The sequence below is a fragment of the Centrocercus urophasianus genome, unplaced genomic scaffold, assembly GCF_019232065.1.
Source record: "Centrocercus urophasianus isolate 14NV4802_14NV808 unplaced genomic scaffold, USGS_Curo_1.0 seq_12, whole genome shotgun sequence".
Lineage (NCBI taxonomy): Eukaryota > Metazoa > Chordata > Aves > Galliformes > Phasianidae > Centrocercus > Centrocercus urophasianus.
Window position 1 is genome coordinate 39,803,107 of NW_024884364.1, and position 27,671 is coordinate 39,830,777.

At 34.3% G+C, this 27,671-nt stretch overlaps 1 protein-coding gene across 1 annotated transcript in view; it reads right to left on the reverse strand.

Moving 5' to 3' along the window:
* IL1RAPL1 (interleukin 1 receptor accessory protein like 1) overlaps nucleotides 1-27,671 on the reverse strand; it is a 584,229-nt gene that overhangs the window by 325,582 nt on the left and 230,976 nt on the right. The window contains exon 2 of the mRNA XM_042810633.1: nucleotides 2,557-2,836. Coding sequence (XP_042666567.1) covers nucleotides 2,557-2,836 — 280 coding nt within the window. The remainder of the gene's footprint in view (nucleotides 1-2,556; nucleotides 2,837-27,671) is intronic.

Consider the following 27,671-nt stretch of genomic DNA (forward strand, 5'->3'; position numbering starts at 1 on the left):
TGTTTCTGTGATAACAATTAGGTCATAGTTTTCTAATTCCACCACAGTTTCTATCTCCTCCTATTTATTTCCTATTATGTGTGGATTGGTGTAGAGGCAATTTAGCTGGACTATTGACCCTGTTACCTTGGAGGAAGAACCATTTATTCAAAGCTCAGTTCTCCTTTTCTCTGTTTGCTTTTTACTGCCTGTTACTACAGACAGTCTCTTGTTCCTGATCTATTCAAATTGTTGCAAGAATCACACTGAACATTGTTTTTTTACTTGGACTTTTAATTGAGCTTCTCAATTAAGTCTTCAAACTAAATAGTTCATAATATCGTTTTGAATGTATATAAAGCTCTCTTCATTAAAATAAGAAAAAAAAAAAAAAACTTCTAATGTGCAAAAAACAAACAAACAAACAAAAAACAACTAAATCTCATCTCTGCCATCTTCATCACAATCCCTGACAGCAATTACAGTTCTTGTTCTCTAATCCTTTTTTTTTTTTTTTTTTCAGATAGTATATAGTGTAAGAATCTGAAGAAACAAATGAAGAAAAAGATTGCTGAGGAATTTATTTTACTTATTTCTGATAAAAATACTGAATATATGTTTATCTCAGGAACATAAATTATTCTGTTTTAAATTTGATTGTAAGTGGGCATCCAAAACTATTTCAAAGTAATCTTTCACAGTAAGCATAAAACAATCCGAGATGAAGATTCTGTTTTCTACCAGTAACCACATTGATCATACAACTGAAAGGTTCCATGAAACAAATTTATATCTGAAACATTAATATAAAATAACAGGCAGAGACTTCTGTGTACTCTCCAACTGATACCTGCTTATTCCAGTGGATCTCCTCAAACTGATAAGACTTTTTATCTTATCATAAGAGTATTCAGGATCACAAACTAATCATTATTATTTTTATAATCTCTCCTCACTCAACACATAAGAGCACTGACAGTTGGAAATTAAGCACGTGCTACAAAAGCAGGATGCAGCTTAAAGTAGATTAGAAAAAGTTCTTATTAGTTTAAAAAAAATATGCTTAGATAAAACATTAACACAGGTTGAAATGATGAACAAATTTTAGAGAATGACTGATTATCAAAATGAAGCATTTATCTAATACTTTTACAAAGTTCAATATCAGATGTTTGAAGTTTTCTTTGTCTAAAGAGTGAGAGCTATGGAATAACTGACAAAAGTGTTGCCATCTTCATGGCTACTGTTATGCACTTCAAAACATTAATCTAAACATAAAAATATTCCCCCTAAGTAGCGTAATGTGTAATATTTTCTTAAAGAGAAAGCCATCCTGATCAGAAGAAGAAACATACTGAAAACATTATTGAAGAAATGATGCAATACCAAGCCTCTCACAAATTATGCAAAGAGCTCAGAAACAAATGTTAAAAACCACGTCCAGTGAAAAAATCTTTCACCACGCACAATTCAGACAGTGTTGCCTTCCTGAACCCCCACAAAAGGAAGAGTAGTAGACAGTAAATATCACGGGCCTCTTCCGGTGCTTTCTCATTTTCCTTGTAACATAGAATAGTTTCATTATGCATTTCTTGTCTAGTCCTTCAGCTGCCTTATTCTTTCTTTTTTCTATGGCGTGTGAGTAGCAACACTGCCTTATAGATAGGCTGAAAGAGTGGAACGCTGCTTCATCTGTTCACCTAAGTACAACCAAACATTTCAAACCCTCAAACAACAATTAGTAGCAACTCTTCTCTGTACCTGTGATTCTACTTTGTGTAATTTCAAATCAAGTTAAAACTTGTATAAATCTGCTAGAAAATAACAAATTGCCTAGATAATCTTTTTGAATTGAAGGGCTGGAAAAAATACCTCAGTGTAAAGCATTATAAAGGTAGAGAAAGAAGCTCTACATCTGTTTTAGAAAGCAGGAATTAGAATCTAGACTAAGGTATGGTGACAAGGCTTGATGCCTTGAACCTTAAATACCTTTGGAAGACATCTGGTTTCAAGCCTCCATTATCAGGTTAAATCAGCTGTGATTAGGATATGTACATCCATAAAAATTTTTGAAACTTCTTCATAATTATACTCTATTTGAATTCATGCAAAGTCAAACTTTACATCAAATAGCACCTTTTTACAGGAAGGAAAAAAAAAAAAAAAAAAAAAAAAAAAAAAAAAAAAAAAGAATTAAAAGAAACCAAAGAACAAAACTCATATAAAAAGAAATCCAAATATGAAAAATGAACTTTCAACTCCAGAAAAAACATTTTAGGAATTAAACTAGAATCAGAAGCAGCAACACAAGACTTATACATCCAGTTTTACCCACCTTATGAATGTTGGATATTGCAATAAATAAATTAATACAACTCCCTCCCCCCCTCCAAATATCCCAAACATTCAACTGTAATTTCTAATTAACATAAAAAATTTCAGGGAAGGAACAGCAATAGAAGAAGAAAAAGGAAAAAATCAAAAAACATTTTTCTTTGCATGAAAGTCTTACTATTAAGAGCCATAACTGATATACATATATATATTATTTAAATGTAATATATTAAAATATAATACCTTATAACACATGCATAGAGTCCGCTGTCTTGTACCACTGTTGGTCGGAACCAAATAGAATCTTCTTCTTTGCTCATTCTAGTTCCATCAAAAGCTATAGGTTCCTCAAAATCTCCTGGCCCAGAGCTTTTGTACCACATCAAGCTGAGTCCAGCACTTTGGGCTAGGGAGTAATTAGCTCTAATGTATCCATAAAAGAGCGCACATTTTATACGAACAGGTTCTCCCACTAGAACTTGATATTTCTTGTAATCCACAGACCAGTCAGTGCATCCATCAGCTGAAAGAGAAGAGAAAATGAAAATAGATTACCAAAGGCTTCAGAGACTTCTCCTTATGTACTGTTTCATTCTGGGAGAGAACTGCCTTTAAAAAGGTCCATTGAGTAAGCAGTTGTAGTCTTTTGATCGCTGAAAAATTAACCTCATTTTCACACCATTAATTTAATGTACTTTTCTAGGAAGAACAAAGAAATGCACTTGTGTTAAATGCTGGTAATTTCTGAGATAACTGAGCATTTATTTATTTATGTATTTATTTACTTTAAATTTTGCACAACACAAGCATGAACAGTTGAGAAAAATAAGTAGAGAGGACAAACTATGGTGATCAGATGCAGGGCTTGGCCAGACAAACACAGTGATTGACATCAATTTACACAGAAAACAAATTTTTTACACCTTTTCTTCTTCTCTTGTCCTTCCTTTCCCCTGCAAAACCTCCATGGGTCTGCAGAACTCTACACTTTCTACACCCTCATAATCTGGTGCCCTTGGCTCACAATCCTATTGACTACAAGGAAAGAATGGAAAGAAAATTAGAGTGGCATGTTCTTAGGAAAGAAATTACTGTGAACGCTCAAATAGATGACAGCATGCATGTGCTGTAATGGGCACTTCCTACATATACTCTACATGGGACGCATAAAGCATTTTCTTCAGTCTAGAAAAGCTTGGATGTATGGTAAAAAAAAATTAAAATCTTGACTCCCTACTCATTTAAGAATGTAATTTTCAAAGACCCAAAGACAACTATGTTCAAAATAGTTTACTTTCAGAGAAATCTTTGGAATATTCCGTTGACATTGGTACCTTAAAAATATATATTTGCAGTTGGATATTAAACACTTGTGCTATTAGTCTCATAAGTAGGAAAAGATAAGACCAAAGGCTTAGTATTTATCCAGATATGTTAATATTAAGTAAATTGAGGGATTTCTGTTAGGCTTTCTGTTCTAACAGTGGTCCATTTCAGTTTTGACTGGATTATCTTTCTTTTGGGGTATTTTCCAAAGAAAGTACTTAGGGTTTCCTTTTCAAATTATGGCTGCTACAAGTACGTAACTAACAAAAAGGTGGCAAAAGAAGAACTTTAATTTAAAAATAACTTTAAACATAAGTTGGTAATAGCTAAAGATATAAAATATGATAGAGAAAGTGAACAAAGGATAATGCAGCAATGTAGCTAAGACTGTTGGGTAGGGAGAGGATTTCGGGGTCATAATCTCCTAGGAAAATAAACTTCCATTAATTGGCTGTTCATAGACAATCTTTATGGAAGATTATCACAAGACGCACAAGACTTTGTTTTCAAAATTATTCTACCATGACAGTTTTCACAATAATGTTTTACCATCAAAAATTACAAAATCTAAACTTGTACTCTGCTCTGAATTATCTAATTTCAACCTGGTTGTTTCTTTTAGCTTAAATGAGCCAGCATTGAAAAGAAAAAAAAAAAAAACAAAAAAACGTTCCAGATGGGCACTGATAATTATCCTTAATATTACGCTGTCTATACTTACTAAAATACTTGAGCCTATTTGCTATATGCAACATAACACATTTTATTCTGCTGTATGTTCTTTTTATGAAAAAAGCAAAGATTTACTATTTTCGGCTTATGTATCCTTTCATTTGCTATAAAAATAAATCCCAACATAAATGAAGTAACAGAGATAAAAATGCAGTGTGCATGGGGAGATGAGAAAGAAAAGTGTGGTCACTTCTATTCTTAGACCACTTAAATTTTGTACTTTCAAGAAAGTACCAGTGTAAAATTGGAAGCATGAAAAAAATATGTATTTATCATTAGCAGTAAAGTTTTCAAATGACCACATAAAATATATTTTATACATGATTTCCTTTTTTCACTAAGACTGCTATTACAGATTTGCACGTTACTATCTGGCACTTATGTCTGAGACAGCACTTTCCATTCGAAATCCCATTTTACATTCCATATAAAACTCTCAGAAATTACTTTGTAAGCTAAAAACTTAAATATTTTGATCTCTGTCTAGAACTATGTGAGGGCTGGTATGAAGTGACGTCAACAAGGGAAAAGGGGGTTGCTGAAGGACATTTGAAGTCAATGTAAAAATTATTTTGAACCATATTGTCCATTAAATAAGTGAGGTCCTATAAGTTACAGTCTTTTCAGTCTCAGCTGAGAGAAGCACTAAAAGTGGAAGACTTGTTATCTCACAAACCACAGCAAACTCATAAGTCCACAGAAAGAAAAATAATGGAGAAATAAACTCAAGGTTTGCCTTAAGTTAATTCATAATTCTCTAGGTTTTGGCTTCAGAATGCTACGTTAAGATTAAACGAAGTACATATACCCAGATACTGGATTACACAGACTCAGGATATCCTGTTGAAAGTTTTTATGTCATCCTTTTTTTATTATTATTATTTTTAACCTACAATAGGCCAAATTAAATGATAACTTTTGTCTGAATTAATATAAATTCTCTATCACCATTAAATTGAAAATAAAAACAAAACAAAAAGTATACAAAAGCTGTATTATGCAAGTCAGAGCAACCAAAAAAGAATGACTGTATGTTGAACTAGTTCTTAAGAGCACTCTTCCCTGATGTCCATTCAGTCTCCATCACTTCTTCCAAGTGTTTTTGTAGTTCACCATGATATGTAAAATAGGAGACTTTGTAAATATACATTTAAGGGTAGCCTCACTTTTACTGACATGTCAGGTTGTGCTGGGTTGCCCCCTGTCAGCAGCCAACCACCCAAGCACCAAGTCACTCACTAAGCCCCATCTACAATGGCATAGAAGATAAGAATAGGAAGAGAAAGTACAAAAAAATCTTGAAACAAGGTAAAGACGGTTTAACAAACAAACAAACAAACAAAAAAAAAAAAAAAAAAGAGAAGTAAAATAAAACCCAATACTACTAATGCAAAAGCATTCACTTGCAACTGCTACAAGGAAACTAATACTCAGCCAGTCTCCAAGCAACAGCTACCACACAAACCAAACTGTTGCTTTTTATTGCTTAGCATGATGGATTTGTTGTAGAATATTTCTTCAGCCAATTTGGGTTGACTGAGCAGGCTGTGTCTGCACACAATCTCTTAACCATCCCTTCCCACCAATCTTCTTTCCTGGGAGAGCAGAGTCGGAGAAAGCTGTGCAAGCACTGTTCAGCAAAAACCAAAACACTGATAGTGTTAGCAACACTGTTCTAGTCACAAATCCAAAACCTTACAATCTGCTAAGAACAAAATTAACTCCTAGTCAGATCCAGCAATCAGGTACCTATTTTTTTGTTTCTTTGTGCTCCCTTCTTCCAATAATTCATTTTTAATACAGAGACCTTCTGTACATTTACAGTACAAAGTTGGCAGCATATTACAATCAATAAACACAAAACACAATGATTAGTTTATTAGTACGATTTCTATTGATCTGATCGTTACTGCATTAATGATCAGTGCCCATCTAAAATGAATTTGCTTGTTCATTTTATTTACTATACACCTTTACTTGAGGTGTATTCTGCAGCCTTTGTTTCTTCTGTGACAGCACTAGAGTACCTGTGGTACTTTTTTAGACTTTAAGAATGCAAGCCTCTTCCCTGCCTGGTCCCCAAAAACACGTTATGATTTACTTTGATAGAACTTCTCCCTAGTTCCACTGGCCTACAATTTCTACTGTTAACTACATAATTTAGAAATCTGAATCCCGATACTTATCGATCGTAGACATCCTGCTGGAATTGCAAATAAATGTAATACTAACTCAAACTGAAGAAAAATTACCACAGCAAGTGCCTATGTTAATTTCTCAAAATTTAACAAATCAAGCTAGGATGGCTTTTGGAAAGATTTCCAAGAACAGAGATTCCCTGAACTGTGTATTGTTGTATAGCAGATGGCAAATTATTTAATTTTTCCCAGAAGCACTTCTTACTCTTGAAACTGCTTCTGAAAAATTCATTCTGTACTCCAGCAGCTTCACTTCAGAGATTATGAAGGAGATATCAAGTTTTTCTCCACATTGAAATTTCAGTAGCACTTGGGTAGCAGCTGCACATTTAAACTTTTTCTCCTACAAAAGAATTTAACTGCATAATCACGTTTTGGAATATCAGCTATATTGAAATAATTAAACCTGTAAAGACTCCATGTCTTTCCACAAGAGAATCCAACAGATTAGTTTGTAATACAAGAGGATTACAGTTGATCAAATTGTCATGTGTGTAGGAGAGTGCAAGCACCTTGCACTGCTGTGACTTAGCTACTGGATATTTCTTAAGCTGCAGTAGCACAACTGTTCGATTTGGGCTATGCAGAAAGGAAAAGATTCCTAGTGAGTGCTTCAGAGGATCTGAGACCCAAAGAAACATCATTTATTTCAACCAGACTTTGAATCAAAGGATAATTTTTGACTTTAAAAAGTTCAAAGATTGAAAGTTATAAGCATATAATTAACTAGACATAGGCCATGAGTTGCCAGCAATAACACGTATTAAAAACTCGTATTTCTGTTTGGTAGTCTGTTCTATATTACTTTTAATCTTGAAATAAAAAGAGATAATTAATATATTAAAAACGGTGATCTTGGACTGACAATATTAGTATTACTTACCAAAGTGTATATGTATATATACACTGCATGCAACTCCTATAGATTTTGATGACAGTTTAGAGCTCAGAAGTAGTACTGCTAGAATCAAAACATAGGGATGGACTTACTGAAAGATATAGATCTGTCAGATAGACATGTGTATCTGTATCTGCAATTGCATAGTATTAAAATACAGCATGATATTTAATAGCATAGAACAGTTTTTGGAAGGTTTTTCTTTTTCTTTATTCATAAAACTACTCATTTCTCCAAAAAAAAAAAAAAAAAAAAAAAAAGAAAAAAAAAAAAAAATTACTTTCAAAAAATCTTCAGTACATCTAGCATCACTGCTTCAATTTGATTAACTGTATGTATTTTTACACACAAAAGAACTGAGCAAGTAATTAGAGTATTCTACATGGTTATGGCTGTTCCAGTTCCAACATATGACTGGAGATCAGTGCCACATTGGGAGCCAGAAGATTTTTCCACTGGATAAGTCAAGCCAGCATCTGCACTATCCTATCATCAGACTGCAGTAAATGAGTAAATAATTACTAAAATAAAAACAAACAGCAAGAAACAACTCCAAAACAACATAAAGAAAGCAAACAAATAAACAGAAAAAATGTTCACTTTGGTGTAACTGTCCTTAGGGCAAAGCACACATTTACATTAAAAAATACTTGCCAGTTTAAACAGATTAATCTATTCTATGTTGTGAGATTACAGAACAGTAGCAAAAAGAGAGTCACATCTGTTAATAATGCTAGATTTTGAGTGCTTCGCTTTATGTAAATATAAGAAAGTGTGTTGAACTTAGAGAAGGACACAGTTTTCTTCACTTCAGCATTTGTTCTCATTCCCAAGGGCCCTTTAAATGTTTCTGTATGAATATCCCAGTGGCCAAAGGAATTTTTTAATATTACTCTGCAACTTACTACCAGGACACTATACAATGCTCAGCTGCATAACACTTAGAAAACACACACTTGCCAAAATAATTAACTTATTCATTGCAATTTGAGAAGTTTTTTTTTAATTAAAGTGCAATCCTTTTTGTATAAAAAGTACTTTCATTTATTGAAAGCAGGATATAAAAGGCTGCAGGAAAAAAAAAAAAAAAAGCACAATTGTGTTTGCTCTATGAAACTGCAATGGAAATTTACATATGTATGCAATATAGGAATCTTTTAGCATTGAATTACTTTAAAAGAAACACATTTGCTGATGAAATAGAAATAATTTTTTAATTAAATAACTTTTTATGGTATACTTTCTTTTCTTGCAGATGCTATGAAGTCCAAAACATGATAGCTTAATGGTTGTAGGAACCTCATGAAGGACTTAGTAGGAAACAATAATATTAACTGAACTTTAAAGAGAAAATATTAACTACAGTAAATCTGCTCTCTGTGGATTATAAAAAGTCATTATAAATCTGTCTGTACACTTTTCCTTTTGTTTTAGAGGGACCTATCTTATTACAGCATCTGGCCTTTTCCTCCTTTTCCTCTTGCCCCCCCCGCCCCCAATATTAAGTTCAGAAGCTAAAGCTTAAGAAGATATTAAATTTTGTAAATCTTTGCTCCCTAGCTTGACATTTCCCCTCTTCCCAGATGCCACATGCCTGCCACAGTTGAGCCAGCTTACCAAAGAGGCCACTGGAGTAATATAGTAGTTCAATACTTTAATCTCATTAGATAATGGAAATAAAAATCATTACCATTTGAATTTGAGGAGAAAACTTTCCTTCTTTTACCAAAGTTTACTTTCAAGCTTACCATGAATGCTTAGGTTGGTGTAAATCTAAAGAAACAAAATGTGTTTAATTGAGTTTGGAACCCAAATCTGGTGGGATTCAGAGAAAAAGCTCTCTCAGGTAACTTTCCAGATCAGATAAATACGCTGAAGAGCACTGAATTTTGAAGGCAAAAATCACATCCAAGCATTTCTCTTCCACTGCTTATGCTATTCCCCAGACTACATCCAAAACAAAATTAAGACTTGTTAGACAAGGTAAACAAAACACATTCTTATATTCTAATATATTTCTGCAACCTTGACTCAATAAATACAACATACTTTCTCAAACGAATGAAAGACTTAGATCTTTTTCAAGGGAAACCACCTATTCTCTTCAACTCAAAATGGTTTTAATTTTTATATTTGGAAATAACATAGTTTAATTAACAGACTTATTTCATGGAACTATGTCTTTGTGATCAGGTCAGATGGCTAAGATTTGCCCTAACAGCCACAGTTCCTCGTAATAATGTCACACAAAATCCCTTCAGGTGTGAAAGGTGCAAATCAATTTATACATAGACATAGCATTCGGCATTAAAGTTTCAAGGGAGAAAGAGTCTGGACTTTGGACATTCAAATTGTAACTTCCAAAGCAGGAAAAATATGAAATTTCTTGATGATTTATTTCAAGAATTGCTCAATGCACATCTACATGAAATGCCACAAATTGGGTCAAATCAAAGTCAAAAGATGTTTCTACTTCTCTTCAGTGTAAGACTAGATAAATGTAGCAGATAAAATGCAATCTCATTAAATTGCACTGAACATAATATATACATTATGCACAGTCTCACACACTTTTCACAGTTACAGCATATATAAAAAAATCGGCAAAGTGCTTTTTGACATTTCTAAAGCCAGGAAGGGAAGAATTCAACTCAGCCACATTGTCAAACTTCATCTTTTTTCCTGCATATCTAACCTACACAATCTATGTCTGTACTATACTTTTGTGCAATTCATTACATTGTTTACATTACATTTTAAATAAGATATTATCTTTCTGTTGTCACATTTGTTCATGCTACAGAGCCTAGTTAACTTCACCAACAGGCAGCAAAAAATAAATCTTTGTGTTTTATTTGTTTCTCTCTGTCTTGAATCTTAAATTTTCCTTAAAAATGCTTCTCAATAGAAAAGCTACAATTTCAATGTTGAAAATCCTAATGTCTTGGTTCAAAGAAATTGAATCTCATGGCTCTCTGTCTTTCACGGGCTAGTCAGATTTCTTCACTGATCTGTAACTTTTTTCTAGAAAAGGTTAGTATTCCATCACTTAGTTGTTACGTGGATCCTTACAGAATATATTATCCAAAGAAGCCTAACACAAAATCAACAGGACTAGGAATTACAGCATTGAACAACACAGTGGTGATACCCTCACTCCTATCTCTTTTTCTTTCCTTTCCTTTTTTTCTTTTTTTTTTTTTTTTTTTTTTTTTTTCTTCTTTCTTAAAAGGTTTTTCTTTCCTCTTTGAGATGCAAAATATCCCCCAAAAACCGAAACTGCTTATAATAAACTATGCTTTCAGTCAAGCCTAGAATTCACATGTCTGCCTGAAGCCAAAGGTTTTGCTTTAACTCCAGAACAGCATTAGCCATGACAGCACTGGATAAAATGTCTTAAGAAATCTCTTACTCTCAGTGCTTTTAGTTAATTGTATATCAGATGGCCATACTTCAGTTACATGAAAAATTGAATCAGTTTAAAACAAATAAATGTTCTTAACATGCTCAAAAATCAATTAGTGCAGAAAAGTAAATAGTTATGTCTGTATTTTAAACTAAAGAAAAGACCCACAAGCACACAGTACATTGCTGTGGTCACCAAAGGAATAAATGCTTTTATAAGGAAATTCAGTGAAATTAGAAATGGTTGTAAGAGCACCTTGTAACCCAAATATTTCTCTGTCAATAACTTTTATTAAGTGATCCTTCACTCTGCTTGATCTCTGTGCAGTCTTTTTCCTACCTCAAATGCACCGAGGTAAAGAAAACGCTAGTGTATTTTTCAAGATAAGGTCACAGAGCTGAAATAGATTTTGATCTGTGGTTATTTAAATTTTCTTCAGGGATTGTTCAGTCTAGTAACCAATTCACCTTTTCTCCATACTCATTGTCCACCTGTGCACAGATACACACACTTACATGAACATTTTAATTAATAATGATGAATTTTGCTCCACAGTGTAAGGAATATTGAAGAGATGGAAATCTGAGCCCAGACTGGAGCTCTGCAACCCGAGGATCGGTGGTGTCACAGCCTGCTGCTAGTACTGAAGGCATTACGCTACACATGCAACGTGCAAACACAGGCTCCTGTCCGAAGGACAGGAGGCATGGCTGAGGTAGATCAATAGATACCGATCCCATAATTTGTGCAGACAAAACTGAATATATGTTCATGTATCCAAACGGAGAGGAAAAAAAACTAGGGGCTTTTTCTGTCAGAAAAAGGAAACCTCTTTCCTCTTTCTTTTCTCCCAAACTAAGGGCAACAAAACCGAGGGGAATTAAGTGAGGGGAACAATAGGAAAAATAAAGTATATATAGGCATTAAAAGTAAATAAGAGTCTACAATCCTCAAAAGCAGAGGAAAACACAGATGAAAAGAAACATAGTTAATGAAAATTTGTGTGTTTTTATGAGTGTCAGTGCACAAACATCTTGTTTTACTTTTTTTTTTTTTTTTTTTTTTTTTTGCTTTCTCCCCACTCCTCCCCCCATGAATCCAAGTCTTTACAGCAAAATTCAGTAACAACAAAACCCGAGATCCTGCAAGAGTTCACATTACCTTCCCATTTGCTTTCCTGCAGTAAGTTATATACATATCAACTTACAAAACACCACAATGCTATGTGTATGCATGGATATGTTCCATTCATGTATTATTGATTAGTTTAAGATCTCTGTCTTATTTGCTTTCTTAAGAGGAATACTTTCTGAAGAGGATTTTCTGGTAGAATGATGATGGAAGCAGAAGATAAAACTGCAACATTCATTTCCAAATTTCTAGCAATTTGAATATGGGGAGGAAATTTCTTCTGAATGCAAGATCCTTCATCAAGGTATTTCTCTTGCCTTGAATTCTTGCAGTATCTATACATTCAAGTGAAATTCACTGGGACGTTCTAGTTGCTTCAATGGTTGTTTAGCCATCAGGTTAACTGCCTGAAGTAGGAATACAGCAGGAGAGCCATACTCCACCAGGACTCAACTTCTCAAAAGTACCAGGAAAGACAATCAAGTGTATGAAAATATACACATATATTTTTGAATCATTGATTTTTTGTTTATTTGCGTCCTGTTGAAATATTCACATTTGTTCTGAGTGAAAAAAAGCAGCATATGTAGATTCAAAGTTGTCTCAGGTTAGCCTGGCCTGAACTGGACATAAATCGTCTCTAGTACAGAGTACACAAACTGTTTTCTTCTTCAGGCTGGGAGTAACTGTGCTAACGAAACCACACTACAGCTTCTAGTTTGGAGAGCTGCAAAGTTCACAAGTGTCAGTGCAGGCATCTCAAAGTGAGGTATGATTTCTATTTCCCTTTCCCCATCAGAAAAGTTATTTCAACCCCTCATTTATTTTTTCACACACTTCCCTCAGGGTTCTGCAACTGGTGGTATTCATTGTGCCATTTTACATTAATAAATTACTGTTATTCAGTAGCTCAAAATGGCTGTTTACATCTCATTTTTAGGCACATTAGCCAAACAGTAGGAGGTCATATGTGCCTCCAGTTTGAAACTGGAGTCCTATTTGACATTTGGAGTTGTAAACAGAGTAAGGAATAGTATTTTTTCTCACTGTAGTCTTCCTAACATCAAGGGAAAACTGTCTTTGATAGTGAAATCATCTCCAGCTGAACAACGTCTTCTATACTGCTGGGCAGCAGTCTGTAAGTAAACTAAGCTCCTATATGCGTTATGAGCAGTTTAATTACCACCTTTCTCTAAGGTATGCTCCTTAATGGCAATAAACGTACCTGAGGAAAAGGTTTTATTTTGTCTATGGCTTAACCATAGCAAATAAATTCTTCCTGCAGAAAGATTATAGGTTTACTGAAAAGACCTGATTAATATGAATGACTACTGTGGAAGATATTGCTAGGAAACGCTTTCATTCAGCAAACAACTGAATGCAACTCCAAGATTTTTCTAAAGGTGTACTTTCGTTTAAAAACAAACAAACAAAACAACAAAACATAGTTTGTTGCCCAGAGCTAAAAAGTACAAGAAATCTAAGAAACAGAAAATACAAGCTTATATGACCCCTGAAGTGGCAACTGCAAATCAGTTATTAGATGTGTCATAAACCAAGAAGAGTAGGCAAGAAAAACAAAAACAAGACAGAAACAAATGCAAAACCAAAACACATACAGTTGCAGTATAAGTGAATATTTAAAGAGATTAAGCTTAACTGATAATGATGTATTTTTTCGTACCTGTAATTGAGTCAATAAACTGAATGAGGCATATAAACATGAATCCCAAGATTCTCACAGAGTTAGTCCTTGGGAGTTGCATCTTCTGTTTTCTCAGACGTAATGTTATACAATCACAGAATTGTTATTAAGGAAATCTAAGATCACCTAGTCTAAACATTAACCCATCACCACCATTCCCATTAACATTGTCCTCAGTGCCACATCTGCATGTTCCTTAAACACCTCCAGGCACTCAACAACTTCCCTGGACAGCCCGTTCCAATAACTCACCATTCTTGCCAAGAGGAGATTAAAAATGATGATAGAAGATAGACATAAGGGCTATCGTTAATTGTAGGAATTTAATTATTACAATTAAAATGCAGGTCTCAATTTATTTGGAGGAAGTTACATGATTACATGTACATTTTATAGGACTTGACTTTTTATAGTTACAGAACTGTTACTATTATCTTAACGCTTAAAGCCACGTTGACATTTGGATTGAAAGTGCAGAGGAATAAATCCTTCAATTTCAAATTTAAGTGACCAAATTTATTCTCCAGACAAAAAACAAGAAATCTTCAGAAAAGATATGGTGTTTTTTGTTGTTGTTGTTGGTTTTAAAATCTGGAAAATAGCATCTTTTAGAGGAAAAAAAAATAGAGTATTAAACTGATCTCTTCTGGATATCTACTTTACCTGATTTGTGGTCAGAAAAATCGTCTTTTGTGTTAGGTAAAAATCTCTCCCCTGCTGTTTTATATTTTGCTTCTGGTGTTGCTGGCAAATATATAAAAAGATGCATTTGCTTAAGAGAGGAACCTACTCCAACTAAGAGCAGAAAAACTGGTAGAAGATATGCCCATGAGAGTCAGAGTAGGATTTTGCTTTGGCAAAAAGGTCATTACAAATACAATGTTCTCTTGTTGTCCTTTGAAATGTTTTCCAGGCATACTGGAAAGTTTCAGCTTCACAAGGAAATTAATTTATGTGAAAGGTTTTAACTTAATCTTTGACCTCTCCACTCTCTTTTCTAAGCCATTCTGCAACTTGTTTTCTTCACCTTCCTCAAGGTATCCCACCTAACACTGTCGAGTTACTAAACATTGTAAGCAGTTAAAAAAAAAAAAAAAAAAGGAAATCATAAGGTTCTCAAAACATTCCAAGTAAATATGAAAAATAAATAATAATTTTAGAAATAACTAGCAGAACTTTGTGCTGCATAGTTTGTCTCCATCTTAAAATATCCTGAAAATATATCGTGTTTAAAAGGCTTACTTGAATACCTGAACCCACCAAGACAGGAAAACGTGAAATTACTAAGTCCCCTGTGAACTAAGCCCTGCTGTAAAGCAGACACACTAAACAATGTAACAGTAAATGAAGGAACTACTGCAGATAAAAGACATCAAAATTAAATTTTAAAACATTAGAAATAAAATCTTACATAGTAAACATACGGAGATACAAATAAAGAAAAGAAATAAGAAACTAAACATTTAGTAAGATATTTTCCTTTTTTTTCCCTTAAATTGCCAGTAGCTGCTTGTCTTTAAATTCAATCTGCATATGCTATTTTCTTTAATCTTTTAGTAGCTACTTCTTGAGATCCTAAGATCTATTTCACTTCTTATATAAGTGAAACTACTGCTGAACTTTATCAGGTATATCTTTTAAAACAAGAAATAATTCCCACTTTTTTCTTTCCTTATTAAAACAATCCACTGTTCAGCAGAACACAGATTAGTTAATGGTTCTAGTTGTCTGTGAGCTTCAAGCAGTGGAGGTACCAGCTTTAATATAATAATCTAAATCTTAATGCCACTTAAACCCTTTTTTTCTGACATTCCTATTGGAAATTGCTTCAACATTTTCTACCTTCAGTTTTTTGAAACTATTCCAAACTATTTTAGAAATTTCCATTTCTAAACACTTTGATTTTAAAATTATCCAAATAACAATATTATTTGGACTATTTCGTAGTCCAGATATAATTTCTGCTGTACTAACTGTGGTCAGTTCACATCTATTTTCACGTGTGTGTGCGTATATGTATATACACACACATATACGTACTTGAAAGTATATATATTTTCAAATATGAGATACATATACTGTGTATTTGTATATCATATGCAAGTGTATCACATTATATTTTCTTGACTGCGACTACTAATTTGTGAGAGCCCTGTAAATAATTTATGTTTATCTCTTATGTCTACCTGAAATACAAAAAGGAGAAAAAAATAATTTGACCCATCAATATATACATTGATCTATATTTGGTAGAAGAAACAGTCTCCTTTGAACAGGGATATTTTGAAGAAGCATATTTGTAATATAATTATTCTGATAAAATACCAAAACAATATTTTGAACATACTTGAGAATCTTGGATCAAGTGCATTGTAAAGAAGAAATCACAAAACTGCAGCACTGAAAATAATTATTTCAGCTACTGATGCTACAAGTTGTCTTCTATCAGGTGGGTCTACATTTGTCTTCAGAAAAAAAAAAAACTTTTAGTGATAATAAATCCTTAAGATTCTTTGTTTCTTGTTCTCCGTTACTACAGTCCAGACTATATTCTGTTATTTTCTATAAGGACTTCCACAACTTAAACTGTAAATTTTATTCCGTGTCCATGTAGACCATAGAAAAATCATTATATATGTTATCATGTTTTCTTTGCTTAATTTTTCCCTTATGTTCCAAAAAGAATGGTTTCACAGCTTAGATTTACAGCTGAAAGCTTGATATCCTATTCAACAGAATTCAAGATCTCCTCAACAGAACAACCAGTGATACGGTTTTTATTTTCCGTTTGTTCATTATGATATGTAACTGACCTACAGGATCCAACTCAACATTTTTTAGCAAGATCTTGACCATATCAGAAACAAACCGACATTTTGTTTTTGTTAAAAAGAGAAAATCAGTTTCCCAGAGAAAGCAAATCTGTATTACACGTTTTTACTTTTATGGTCCAGACATAGTTACTAAAAACATACTTAACATACTTGCTTAACCCTTTCCCCAGAGAAAGGCCAAGCGCAGGACACACAGGATGGATAAAGGGAAAGAGACAAAACAAAGATGGTTTTACTTCTAAGAACCAGTTGTTAAGCACGTTTCCTCTCTTTTCTAAAAAACAAAAACAAAAAAAAAAAAAAAAAAAATCACTCTGTGAGTACAAGTCTTGACACAGTGTCCCTAACCAGCTGTCAAGTGAGAATCAATTTAATCAGCCTGCGTGAAGAAATCTGGCAACTGAACCAATCCAGGGATGGGAGTCAACCTTCAGTGCTCTATAGATATTATGCTCAAAAACATTTCAAAATCCACAAAGAAACACATTACAGCAGATCTGTTTCACCCGGTGAGAAACAAATTAACATCTGTCTAGAAAATGATGCTCTGTTGTACACTTCGTCCTTCTCTTCAATTCCCGCTCCTATTTTCATTCAGTTTTAATTCCTGCTCAGTTCCGTCTTTCTGAAGAGTGAACAACTCAGGGATTGCAACCCTGAACTGCATGTTTTCTAGCTAGTGGAGAATAAATGCATTTTAGTAGGTGTTCTTGCCAAGATAAACACAATGGAAAAACATAGCAATTTTCATTACTGAGCCTGCTTTGTCAGATATGGGATTTTCAGAATCCCTGAATTCAGGAGTAATATTATCTGCTATAAGAGATTAGGCAAACAAGTGCTAATTAAACTGCTGGACAACAGCCAAGCTATCACTGCTAAACAAGTGTTACCTGAACAGATGCATCTCAAACAAAGACAAGAGCTACTACTTTAAAACATCTGTTGTTTCACTTCTGTAAACCTTTCAGATAATGATATAGTCATGAAACTTGCACAGATATTGGATTTTGTCTCTTATGTCTGGAAACAACTAATGAAACAGTTGAATTTATAATAAAAAAAAAAATACTCTGAATGGCACAAAACCTGCAACATAACTAATGCTTGATTTCTACAAACTCACCAAGTTTTTGACAGAAAAACTAATACCCACTCTTTCAGCAGTAGGAAAAGCTTTGTTTCACAGCATGTGGATCAGTGTAGTATGGTTAGTCAGGGAATTGGGATGTTGCCTAAGTAATTCTAGTATCCACCAAAAAATATAAATATAGCAATACAGTAAATTAGAATAGAAACTACAGATTGGTGTAAGCAACAAATCATACATACATAGACATACAAAAGACCTCACAGTATTTCAGTGATGATTTTACTAGACTCATTAGATTCATTCCATGAATTTGGAATATGTAGAATTCTGGTTCGCCAGTGAAGACAATCTGGAGGTTGGATGAGACCACAAGCTCAAAAGATACGGAATAATAGAATCATAGAACCTCCCAAGTTGGAGGGACCAATAAAGTTCATTAAGTCAAACTCCTGGCTCCATAAAGGATTAACTAAAAATCAGAGCTTATGAGTAAAGTTGCTGCTTCACATTGAAAAGCAGAAACAAGATTTGAGCAGTAAAATCATTTCCAGTCTTTTAAAGATATTTACAGTTTTGAAGCAAATCTTTACTTCGATATCTAGATCAGTTCCCCACTTCTTACAGGATCATTATAAATACATTGCCATGATTCCATAACAAAAGTAACATTGAAAGTATGATATCCCCTTTTTCAGAGAAGTTTTTCTTTTAAATGGAGACATCATTAAACATTCCCACAAACTCATCCATATTCAAAATATGGAACAACATTTAATGAAAACAAATTAGAAATACTAACTAGGTGGGTTTGAATACCTGTTCCAAAAGGAAAAATACAGATCAATAAAAAGGTTGGAAAAAAAGAAAGTAAAAAAATAAACAACAAAAAAAAAAACTATTTGTCATCTAGAAGTGCACCTCCCAACAGTTTCCTTAATTATGGAAATAAGAAATAATTGCAAATAAAGGAAAGCAATATGATATTAGACCAGAACTGAACAGGAGGAAGGGGGAAAAGGGGTGTCAAAGTGAGCATTCTGCATTATCGTAAATGGTAGAAAAGTAGAAAGTTGACAAAATAAAAAAACATACAACAAGTACACAAAACAACAACAACAAAAAACACCCTCAAACTGCTTAATATTAACCAACAGTTCTTGAAACTACTTCCAACTTCTATTCTACTTTGGAAATAAAAATTCCCTCCCTCCCCCTCGCCTTCATCAAAGTATGAACTAGGACGTGGTTTTCTGTTACTTGGTATCTCAAAAGGACTCTGACAAATTTAAGCTTGCAGGGAATTAGTATCTTGATTATCTCCTTTCCTACTGAATATAAATCCCCCTCATGACATTCCCAACTACTAGGAACCCATGATACAACAAGTCCTTTACAAGAGGATTTGGAAAGAAAAATAAGATCACACGTGAAGTCAACAGTGTTCGTAAGCTACAAATGAAATAAGATATTCTTATTGCTGGACATTATTTCCTCCTCTCCATTCACTGGAGAATGAAATATCTTAAGACAAGATATGGCACAATTTTGTATCTCAGACAAGAAAGATTTAAATGGAAATATTTTTTTCTGAAAACAAAATTCTTCAAGATAGCAGTGTAGATGTGCAGCTTAGCAAATCACAAAACAATAGACCAGATGAGGCTAGAAGACACTTCTTGAGATCATGTAGTCCTGCCTCTTGTTCTGAGCAGGATTAGAAAGAACAAGATGCTCTGGGATTTGTTTTTGTCTTTCACATACTGAGTAGTTCCCTTTTTGCCCATAACAGACTGAGTATAAAAGAAAGGTTCTGAATAAAAGAACAGCCTTTCCAAAGTAACTCATTCTAAAACTAATAAGTTATTAAAGCCTGGTGCATGCACTCTGACATTTATGTGACTTCAAAAGAGAATTTGCGAGCTACTTTTTTTTTTTTCTTGAGAAGCCACTGCACCATTGTTAGTTTCTAAGTTGCTAAGGAAGGCATTACTTAGCATGAATAAAATACTTATGTGCTTAACGCTCAGCACTTCTCACAAAATAACTTGTTTTATCCTACAGATTTTACTTCTGACATAAAGTCAAACCTCCTTGTTCATCACCTCCAGACATGTGCTCCAGTAACAATCAAATATACCATTAGCCAAGAAAGAGAAATGTAAGATAGCCTTTGCAAAACAATGCCCCAACTTATGGCAGTGGTGCAAAACTGCAATATGAGTACGCATATGGCAGATGAAGTAACTCAAAGGAGTGGCGACATCAAAATATACTACTTACTTGACACAAAGGTTGAAATTTGCAGGCATGATATTTCAGGCAGACTAACAAAAGAACTCAAAGCCTTGTAATTTCTCCTTCTATCTACATTTACTTCATAATTCCATGTAATAACAGTGGGAGAGTTCAGAACTCCCTAAATCGAGTACTTCTAACCTTTCCATTTTAATATCTTTCTAAAGATAAATGTCCACCTACACCTTGTATAACTTACCTGTTTTTTAAACAACAAAAAATTAAGCGATTTAATCCAGCCTTTAACTGTATTGAATTCCCCCTTTAAACTGAAGTGATTAACATTTTCCTTAATTTCATATGACAAGCTGTCAAAACCTTGCTTTTCCCCTCCTATCTTGAAATATCTTGATTTATGTATTAAATTATTCAGAATTACTAACCAGAATACTTAGTGAGCTTAAAATAATAACAATAAAGGAAGAGAGGAAGGGAATCACAAAGATTGGAAAAGACCTCCAAGATCATGAAGTACAACCACCTACCTGTCAACAATAATTCCCCACACATCCCTCAGTACAACATCTAAATGTTTCTTGAACACCTCCAGGGATGGTGACTCTGCCACCTTCCTAGGCAGCCCATTCCAGCATCTGACCACTCCTTTGAAGAAGAAATTTTTCCTAACATCCAATATGAATCTCCCCTGGCCAACTCAAGGCCATTCCATCTCATTGTATCACTAGTTATGCAGGAGAAGTGCCTGATACCCACCTCAATATAGCCTCTTTTCAGGTAGTTTTAGAGAGCAATAATGTCTCCCCTGAGCCTCCTCTTCTCCACACTAAACAATTCCAGTTTCTTCTGCCGTTACTCATAAGATCTTTATTCGTAAATGCAGCGAAGCAAATTAATGAAACATTATTTCTTGAAAGAGGCTCGATTTTCACTTCTTTCCCACACATCCTTACAAGACATTTTAGATATTAAATGTTGCACTGTATAATATTGCACTGTATAATATACTTGTGTATGAAAAAAGCCTACTCCCATTATTATACTACTCTGTTAGATTTCAGAAGGCACACACCTTAATATCACAGAATAACAGCATTGCAGGAGTTGGAAGGGACATCAAGAGATCATTGATTCCAACCCCTTCGCTAAAGCAGGTTCCTTACAATAGGTCACACAGGTAGGTGTCCAGAAGGGTCTTGAATATCTCCAGAGGGAGACTCCAGGCAATATGTTCCAGTGCTCCATTACTCTTACCCTAAAGAAGTTTTTTTGCATGTTAGTACGGAACTTCTTACGTTCAAGTTCTGGACCATCACTCCTTGCGCTACTGCTGCACACTACAGAGATGAGCCTGGCCCCACATACTTTCCTCCCACCTCCCATTAGATTTTTAAAACATTAATCAGATTCCCCTTTCGGTCTTCTTTTCCCCAAACTGAACAGACCCAGGTTACTCAGCCTCTCCTCATACAGGAGATGCTCCAGGCCCTTGATCATCTCTGTAATATTAATTTTTTTTTACAGTCATGAAAAATGGGCAAGATTTTATATAGCCTTAGCAAACACTACCAAAAAGGAACAAAAACAAAAAGAAACAAACACAAAAAACAAAAAACAAAACAAAGATTCACTGCATATCAAATGCTTGATTCATCCAATTTGTCCAGCATCATTCGTAAAATATATTACAGAAGTATCAGTCACAAAACCACAGTTCATACTGTACTGAGATGTGCACTTAAAGCAAGATTAAAATTTTCCCATTTCATCCTTCGGTGATTAAAATTAGATTCCCAGTGATGTGGCAACTCCTCAAAAGATAACTACATTCTAAGCAATTTAAAGATGAAAAATTGAAAACAGTTCCCTTTTAAGTATTTTCTCCAAGATCCTTAATATGCTGGCACCACCTTAATACAAATGTGTTGAATTTTCATAAGTGTATCATAGTCTTAGAATGTTTCAAATTCAACATGGTTGTTAAGAAAGCGTTTAAATTTCATCACTGACTTTGTTTCTCTTTTTCTTACAAAAGTCTAAGAAGGCGACGTGCAACTCTTTTGGCTGTGCCTAGGCCAGTAAGCACTTCCAAGCTTATTTTGCACCAGGTCCTGGTCTTCTCCTTAGTCCTGACTATATTTATTTATTTAAAAAAAAAAAAAAAAAAAAACCAAAAACTCTAGGATGGGTTATGAATAGAATACATTAATGTGAGAACTGAGAAATTCTGTATTAATTCCTGGGACGTTCCCAAGCATTCTTTTAACTAGAAAATCCAGAGAATTCATATAACTCACTAAGCAAAGAAAAAGTGTCAAAATAACTAGATTTTAATTTAAATTACTAGGAATAGCATAATTTATTTTGCTTTCCTCAAGTACCCTTTCCTCACTTGGATCAGGGATGTTCTAAGACAGCTAAACACCTGCAAAGCAGGGCTAGGTTGTTGCCCAGCAAGATCTGCAGCCCTTACAAACCAAAACGACTGCAATCCAGCTCTTTCATCAGGTCATATACTTCCCATGAAGTAGCTATCATAATATCTTCAAGATCAGTTCTAACATATTTTAAAAAACAAACAACTCAGATCCACTAAATTATAATAATATTCAAACTTTTAACTACTTACAAGGTGACAACAACTTCTGTATTGTTTAGAAGCTAAGAAAAAAGAGTTATGGATAAAAGCAAAGTTCTTATATTGGCAACACTCAAATGAATTCAAAGTACTGGATACATCACTGTAAATAACTGGAAAATTCATAGAATCATCACAGAATCTCCTAAGTTGGAAGAGACCCTTAAAGGTCATCTAATCCAACTCCCCTGCAATGAACAGGGATATTCACAGCTAGATGACTGCGTTCAGAGTCTCCTTCAGTCTGACTTTGACTGCCTCCAAGATACAAGCATTCACCATGTCTATGGGCAACCTATTGAGTACCTCACCAGCCTTACTGAAAAAAACGTCTTCCCTATGTCCAATCTAAATCTCCCCTCTTTCAGTCTGAAACCAACTCCCCATCCTATCACAACAGACCCTGATACACAGTCTGTCCCTCTCAGCCTTACAGCTCCCCTTCAGAAATTTAAAGACTGCTCTCAAGTCTCCCTGGAGCCTACTTTTTCCTGGGCTGAACAGCCTCAGCTCCCAGCCTTTCCGCATAGGTGAGATGTTCCATCTCTTGGATCATTTTTGTGGCTCTCCTCTGGACGCACTCCAGCAGATCCACGTCTCTCCTGTACTGAGGACTACACAACTGGATGCAGTACTTCAGGTGATGTCTCACCAGTGCAGGATCACCTCACTCAACCTGCTGGCCACACTGCTTTTAATGCAGCCCAGTTTATTAAATAACTAGAAATAATTCAAGGTATTTTAGAAAACATTTCTGTACACTGCAGCAGAAGTGTGTTTTTTTTTCCTCCTACAGAAAGATCTTACTAGTTTTATGAAATCACTGTGAAGCACATTTTAATGTAATTATAATCTCTATACAAGGATACCCAAATAATTCAAATTACACAACTATGGTTTTGAATTTATATTATCCTATATTTTGAAGTCCCAAGGTATCTGCCAAAATCTTACTATGTTTTAATATACATACCAAATTAACATATTCCTGCAAAATTGATGGGTTCTTACCCAGTTGAGTTATCAATGGTATCCTCAATGTAAATTGTGAGATGATGTTATGCAATTTGCAATTTTAATTTATTTAGTTACTTTTAAAAACTCACCACATGTATTACTTGCTGAAATCTCAACAGGTTTCTCTCTGGGCAGTGCGAATGAATACACATAAGAGTCTTCATGACATGCACCTTACTTTTGGATTCTTAGTAAAGAGTGCAACAAACTTTCTCCAATTTTAAAACCTTTTATGCTATCATTAAACCCAACTAAAAAAAAACCCTGGACTTTTTTTATTTTCTCATAAATTTTATTCAGCTTGGATATACTGATGAATCAGGGTAGAATGAACTATTGCCTAATTATTAGCAGTAGGTAAGCAGCATTTTACAGAGAAAGACAGTGATCCTATTCACTAGAGGAAAAAACAACTGAAAGTTGTAAATTTCAGTTGCTGTATGAGAACTCCAGTTTCTCAGTAGTCAAGCTAAGTAAAGTGATTTCACAATAGAGCAAAACCATCAAAAAGATCACGAAAACTAACTGGTAAGCAACAGACTATAGTCAGATACAGCTCTGTTTTGCACAAAGAGTCAAGTATTAGTTTCGGTCTTCTCACAGTGATCTTATAATTGCATCCCATAGAGAAATAGTTTTCATTCAAGAGCTTCTGAAGGAAAATTATATAAGCTGAAAGTGCTAAATTTGATTCCCTTTATTTAAATTGCAACTGATTTTTGACCTGTAGAGGTAGTTGAACCATTTCTCTTTCTGGGAGAAGGTTCTTTGAATATAAATGAGTTGGGAATCCTGCTATACCACTCTTTCCAAGTAGTTTTAACTTCTGTAGTTTTAACTTGCTCCCCGTACTAGTTCTGCTTATACTTTATATTACCCTATGGAAGCTAAAACGTCTAGTTATATGCAACCTGACATCCAGAAAAATAAGGATGCACTTGATGTGAATGGTATCCCAAAGGGCCCCAGACCTTAAATGCCATACAGTGATTCTCCAATAGTGACACTATCAGTTCTCTGATGATATCTTCTGGAAACTTTCCAGTATTCCAGTCTGTCTCCCAACCCATTTGAAAAACGCCAATTTTGTATATAGTGAAGAACTCCACTCTGAAATATTAACACAATTACAAAAGCACTTAGCCAATTAAAAAACAAACAAACAAACAAACAACTAAACAGTTTCTGGCTTTTTGTTGTTGTTTATTTCGCATTCAGGTATTCACACTGTCAAAAAAAAAAAAAAAATGGCTCTGCTTGAAATCCTATAACATTCCATAGATATGGTGGGTTTTTTTTTTTTTTTTTTTTTTTCATGTTTTATTTGGAGAGAAGTAACTGCAGAGGCTGCTCTGTTATCCAAAAATAGCCATCTGTGAAACAAATTACTTTTACATTTACATTTTATAGCTTCTTCACAGTGAAATATTTTTTCCTCAAAATACATGAGTTCTAGAAATGTAACATCATTATTAGTCATTCTTTCAAAAACACCAAACATGCAATATATTACCTAAAAGGCTCTGCTTTACTTTGCAGCATTAGTTTCTTCTGAAATGGTTTACATGAAATACATGAAAGAATTGTCAGCTTATTTTGGAGTTTATGTTATAAATAAGGTCACTGCATAATTCAGAGCATAAATACTTGTTTTCTGATGGGAAAAAAAAAAAAAAAAAAAAAAAGATCAAGTCTTAGTGCCATACTAGGAGAATAATTGGGCCACTGGGAACAGATATTTCAGGTAAGCAGAAACCATGGATACCTTGCTACCATGTATAGACATCAGTCTCTAAATCTGTCTCTAAATGTATTGGTTTGGTTTCATTTTCTCTGTGACAATCATTTAAATCATGCACAAAGATTCTCTCTAACTTATTTTATTCTAATAACAACACAATACACGAGACTTCAGCAAGGTGCTCATATACGGAGACAAATTTCTCAGACCTGTAAAAGGCCAAACTTACACAGAATTGTGAAGAGCTATTTGTTGTTTTCTGGATCTATTCTTCTCAACAGTAATTGCTTAAATCATTCTTTGCTTTTAGTATGCCATAAGATAATTCCTGTAGCACGTTTATATGGTTATACACACTGAACATCAAAGGAGAAACACAAAGGTTACAACCAGACAAGCCTGAAGCAATTGCAACTCATTTATTAGTTTCAGTAATAATTATGTTCCACTTTAAGCAGAACTACTGATTTTTAGTCATATCTTTTGATAAAAAGCTGGAAATGTAGCAATAATCAACACAATCTAAGAAGAGAGATCTCTTAACCCTTACAAAGTGTGATTTATCCAAGCTCAACTCTCAGTGACTAGGGCCAAACCTTACAATAATGACATTATCAAATAACTTTGATGCATATTCAAATCGGAAATGCTTATTTAGGCTAAGTCCCTATTTGGAAAGCTTTATAGTTCTGAGCTCTACCTGCTGATCTGATCTTATCCTTAGCCAGCTTGCTTAACCTGTCATCGTTTACAAATAAGTAACTTCCTGAAGAAGGAAGAGAAACAAACTTTGTATTTTTCACAGTGAAGCAGAGGACAGAAACAAAGATAGAGACCTTAGAAATCTTCTAAGGCAATAAGAAGGACAGTCTACACATGAGATTTTCTTCCAAAGAAGTGACACAGATCTTAGAGCTTTTGCCGAATTCCACCTGCAAGCAGTGTCAAAATAATATTTGTTCTATTCCTTTAAAAAAAAAAAAAAAAAAAAGCAAGCATTGATGTAAGTATTGATACAAGTACCTGTTCTGCATGCAGCATTTCTGGTGCTAATCGTTTCAAACAGAATTTCCAATTACATTACTAGCATAATATTTTGAGGTACGACCTGGAATAAAACAAATGACTCCGAGAGTGAAAATAGTAAATCACATTTGAAAAGTTCAACCAGCTGGCAAAGTTTTGTCTCCTCAAAATGTGACACAAATTAAAAAGACAGTCTGTGTAATAGAACTTAGCACTTGCACGTGGATAGTTATTTAACAGAAAATATATCTGTCTCTAAATGCTCTTACGTGAAGATTTGTTTTTAAGCAAATGCAATTAATAAATCTTCATAGCCACACAAATTTAAGAGGGAAGCAAAACATTGTAACAATGGATAAAAATTTAATTTGCACTCTTTTTTTTTCCCCTCATACATGGGAAAGTCACAAGTAACTTTAAACAAGACAGTCCTTTTCATATATGTGTACATATAGGAACAGTCTCTTAACATCTTTATAGCTTTTAGGTTGCCCCCGTCTTCCCCCCGTACCCTCAAATTATACCTTCCAATGGTAAGACTGGATTATCAGACAGTGCAGGTCTAGCTTTCTTCCTAGAATGGTCACGTGTAGGAAGAGGAACATTTGGAGTAATGGCATTTATCTTCCCAGGAAACTGCTACATGTGACAGAGCCCTGCTTTGTAGGCAGAATATCTGCCTGCAAATGGGAAGCAAGAAATGAATTCCTTGTTTTGCTTTGCTTGTGAGCGCTGCTTTTGCCTTACGTTGCCATTATTTCAACAAATGAATATTCTGTTACTTCTCTGATTTTCTCCCACATCCCACTGTGCGGAAACAAGCTGTGAGGGGCTGAGCATCCAGACTCATTTATATAACAACAGCTGGATAAATGTTTTCATGTACCTCTGAATTTACGTGCATTATAAAAATAAAGATATCTCCCTCCAAAAATTATTCTGACAACACTAATCTGTTTGCATCTGTTACAAAGCATCCTATCACCAATCTAAGTGGATTATTCCTTTGCAATTTTATTTATTTTTTTTTTTCCCTTCTCCAGCCAGCTCATAATATTGGAAGATTGAGGCTTGCTCAGTCCCGAGCCTGGAAAATAGCAGAGGATCTCTCATTCCTGCTGAGTCAGAAAAGGTTCTTCATATCACAAGGAGGAAGTAACTGACAGCTTTATAATAGAATTCACTACAGGAGGTAAACACAAAGCTGAGGAGTTACTTCATGGTAGGTACACTGGTTTGCTGATTTTGATTATATAACGTTACTTGCATGTAAAAGACAAAACTCAAAGGTGAAAGAAAACCTTTCAAGATTACTGGAGAATATATCTGTGGAATGGATTCTCTGATTACTAAGCTACTT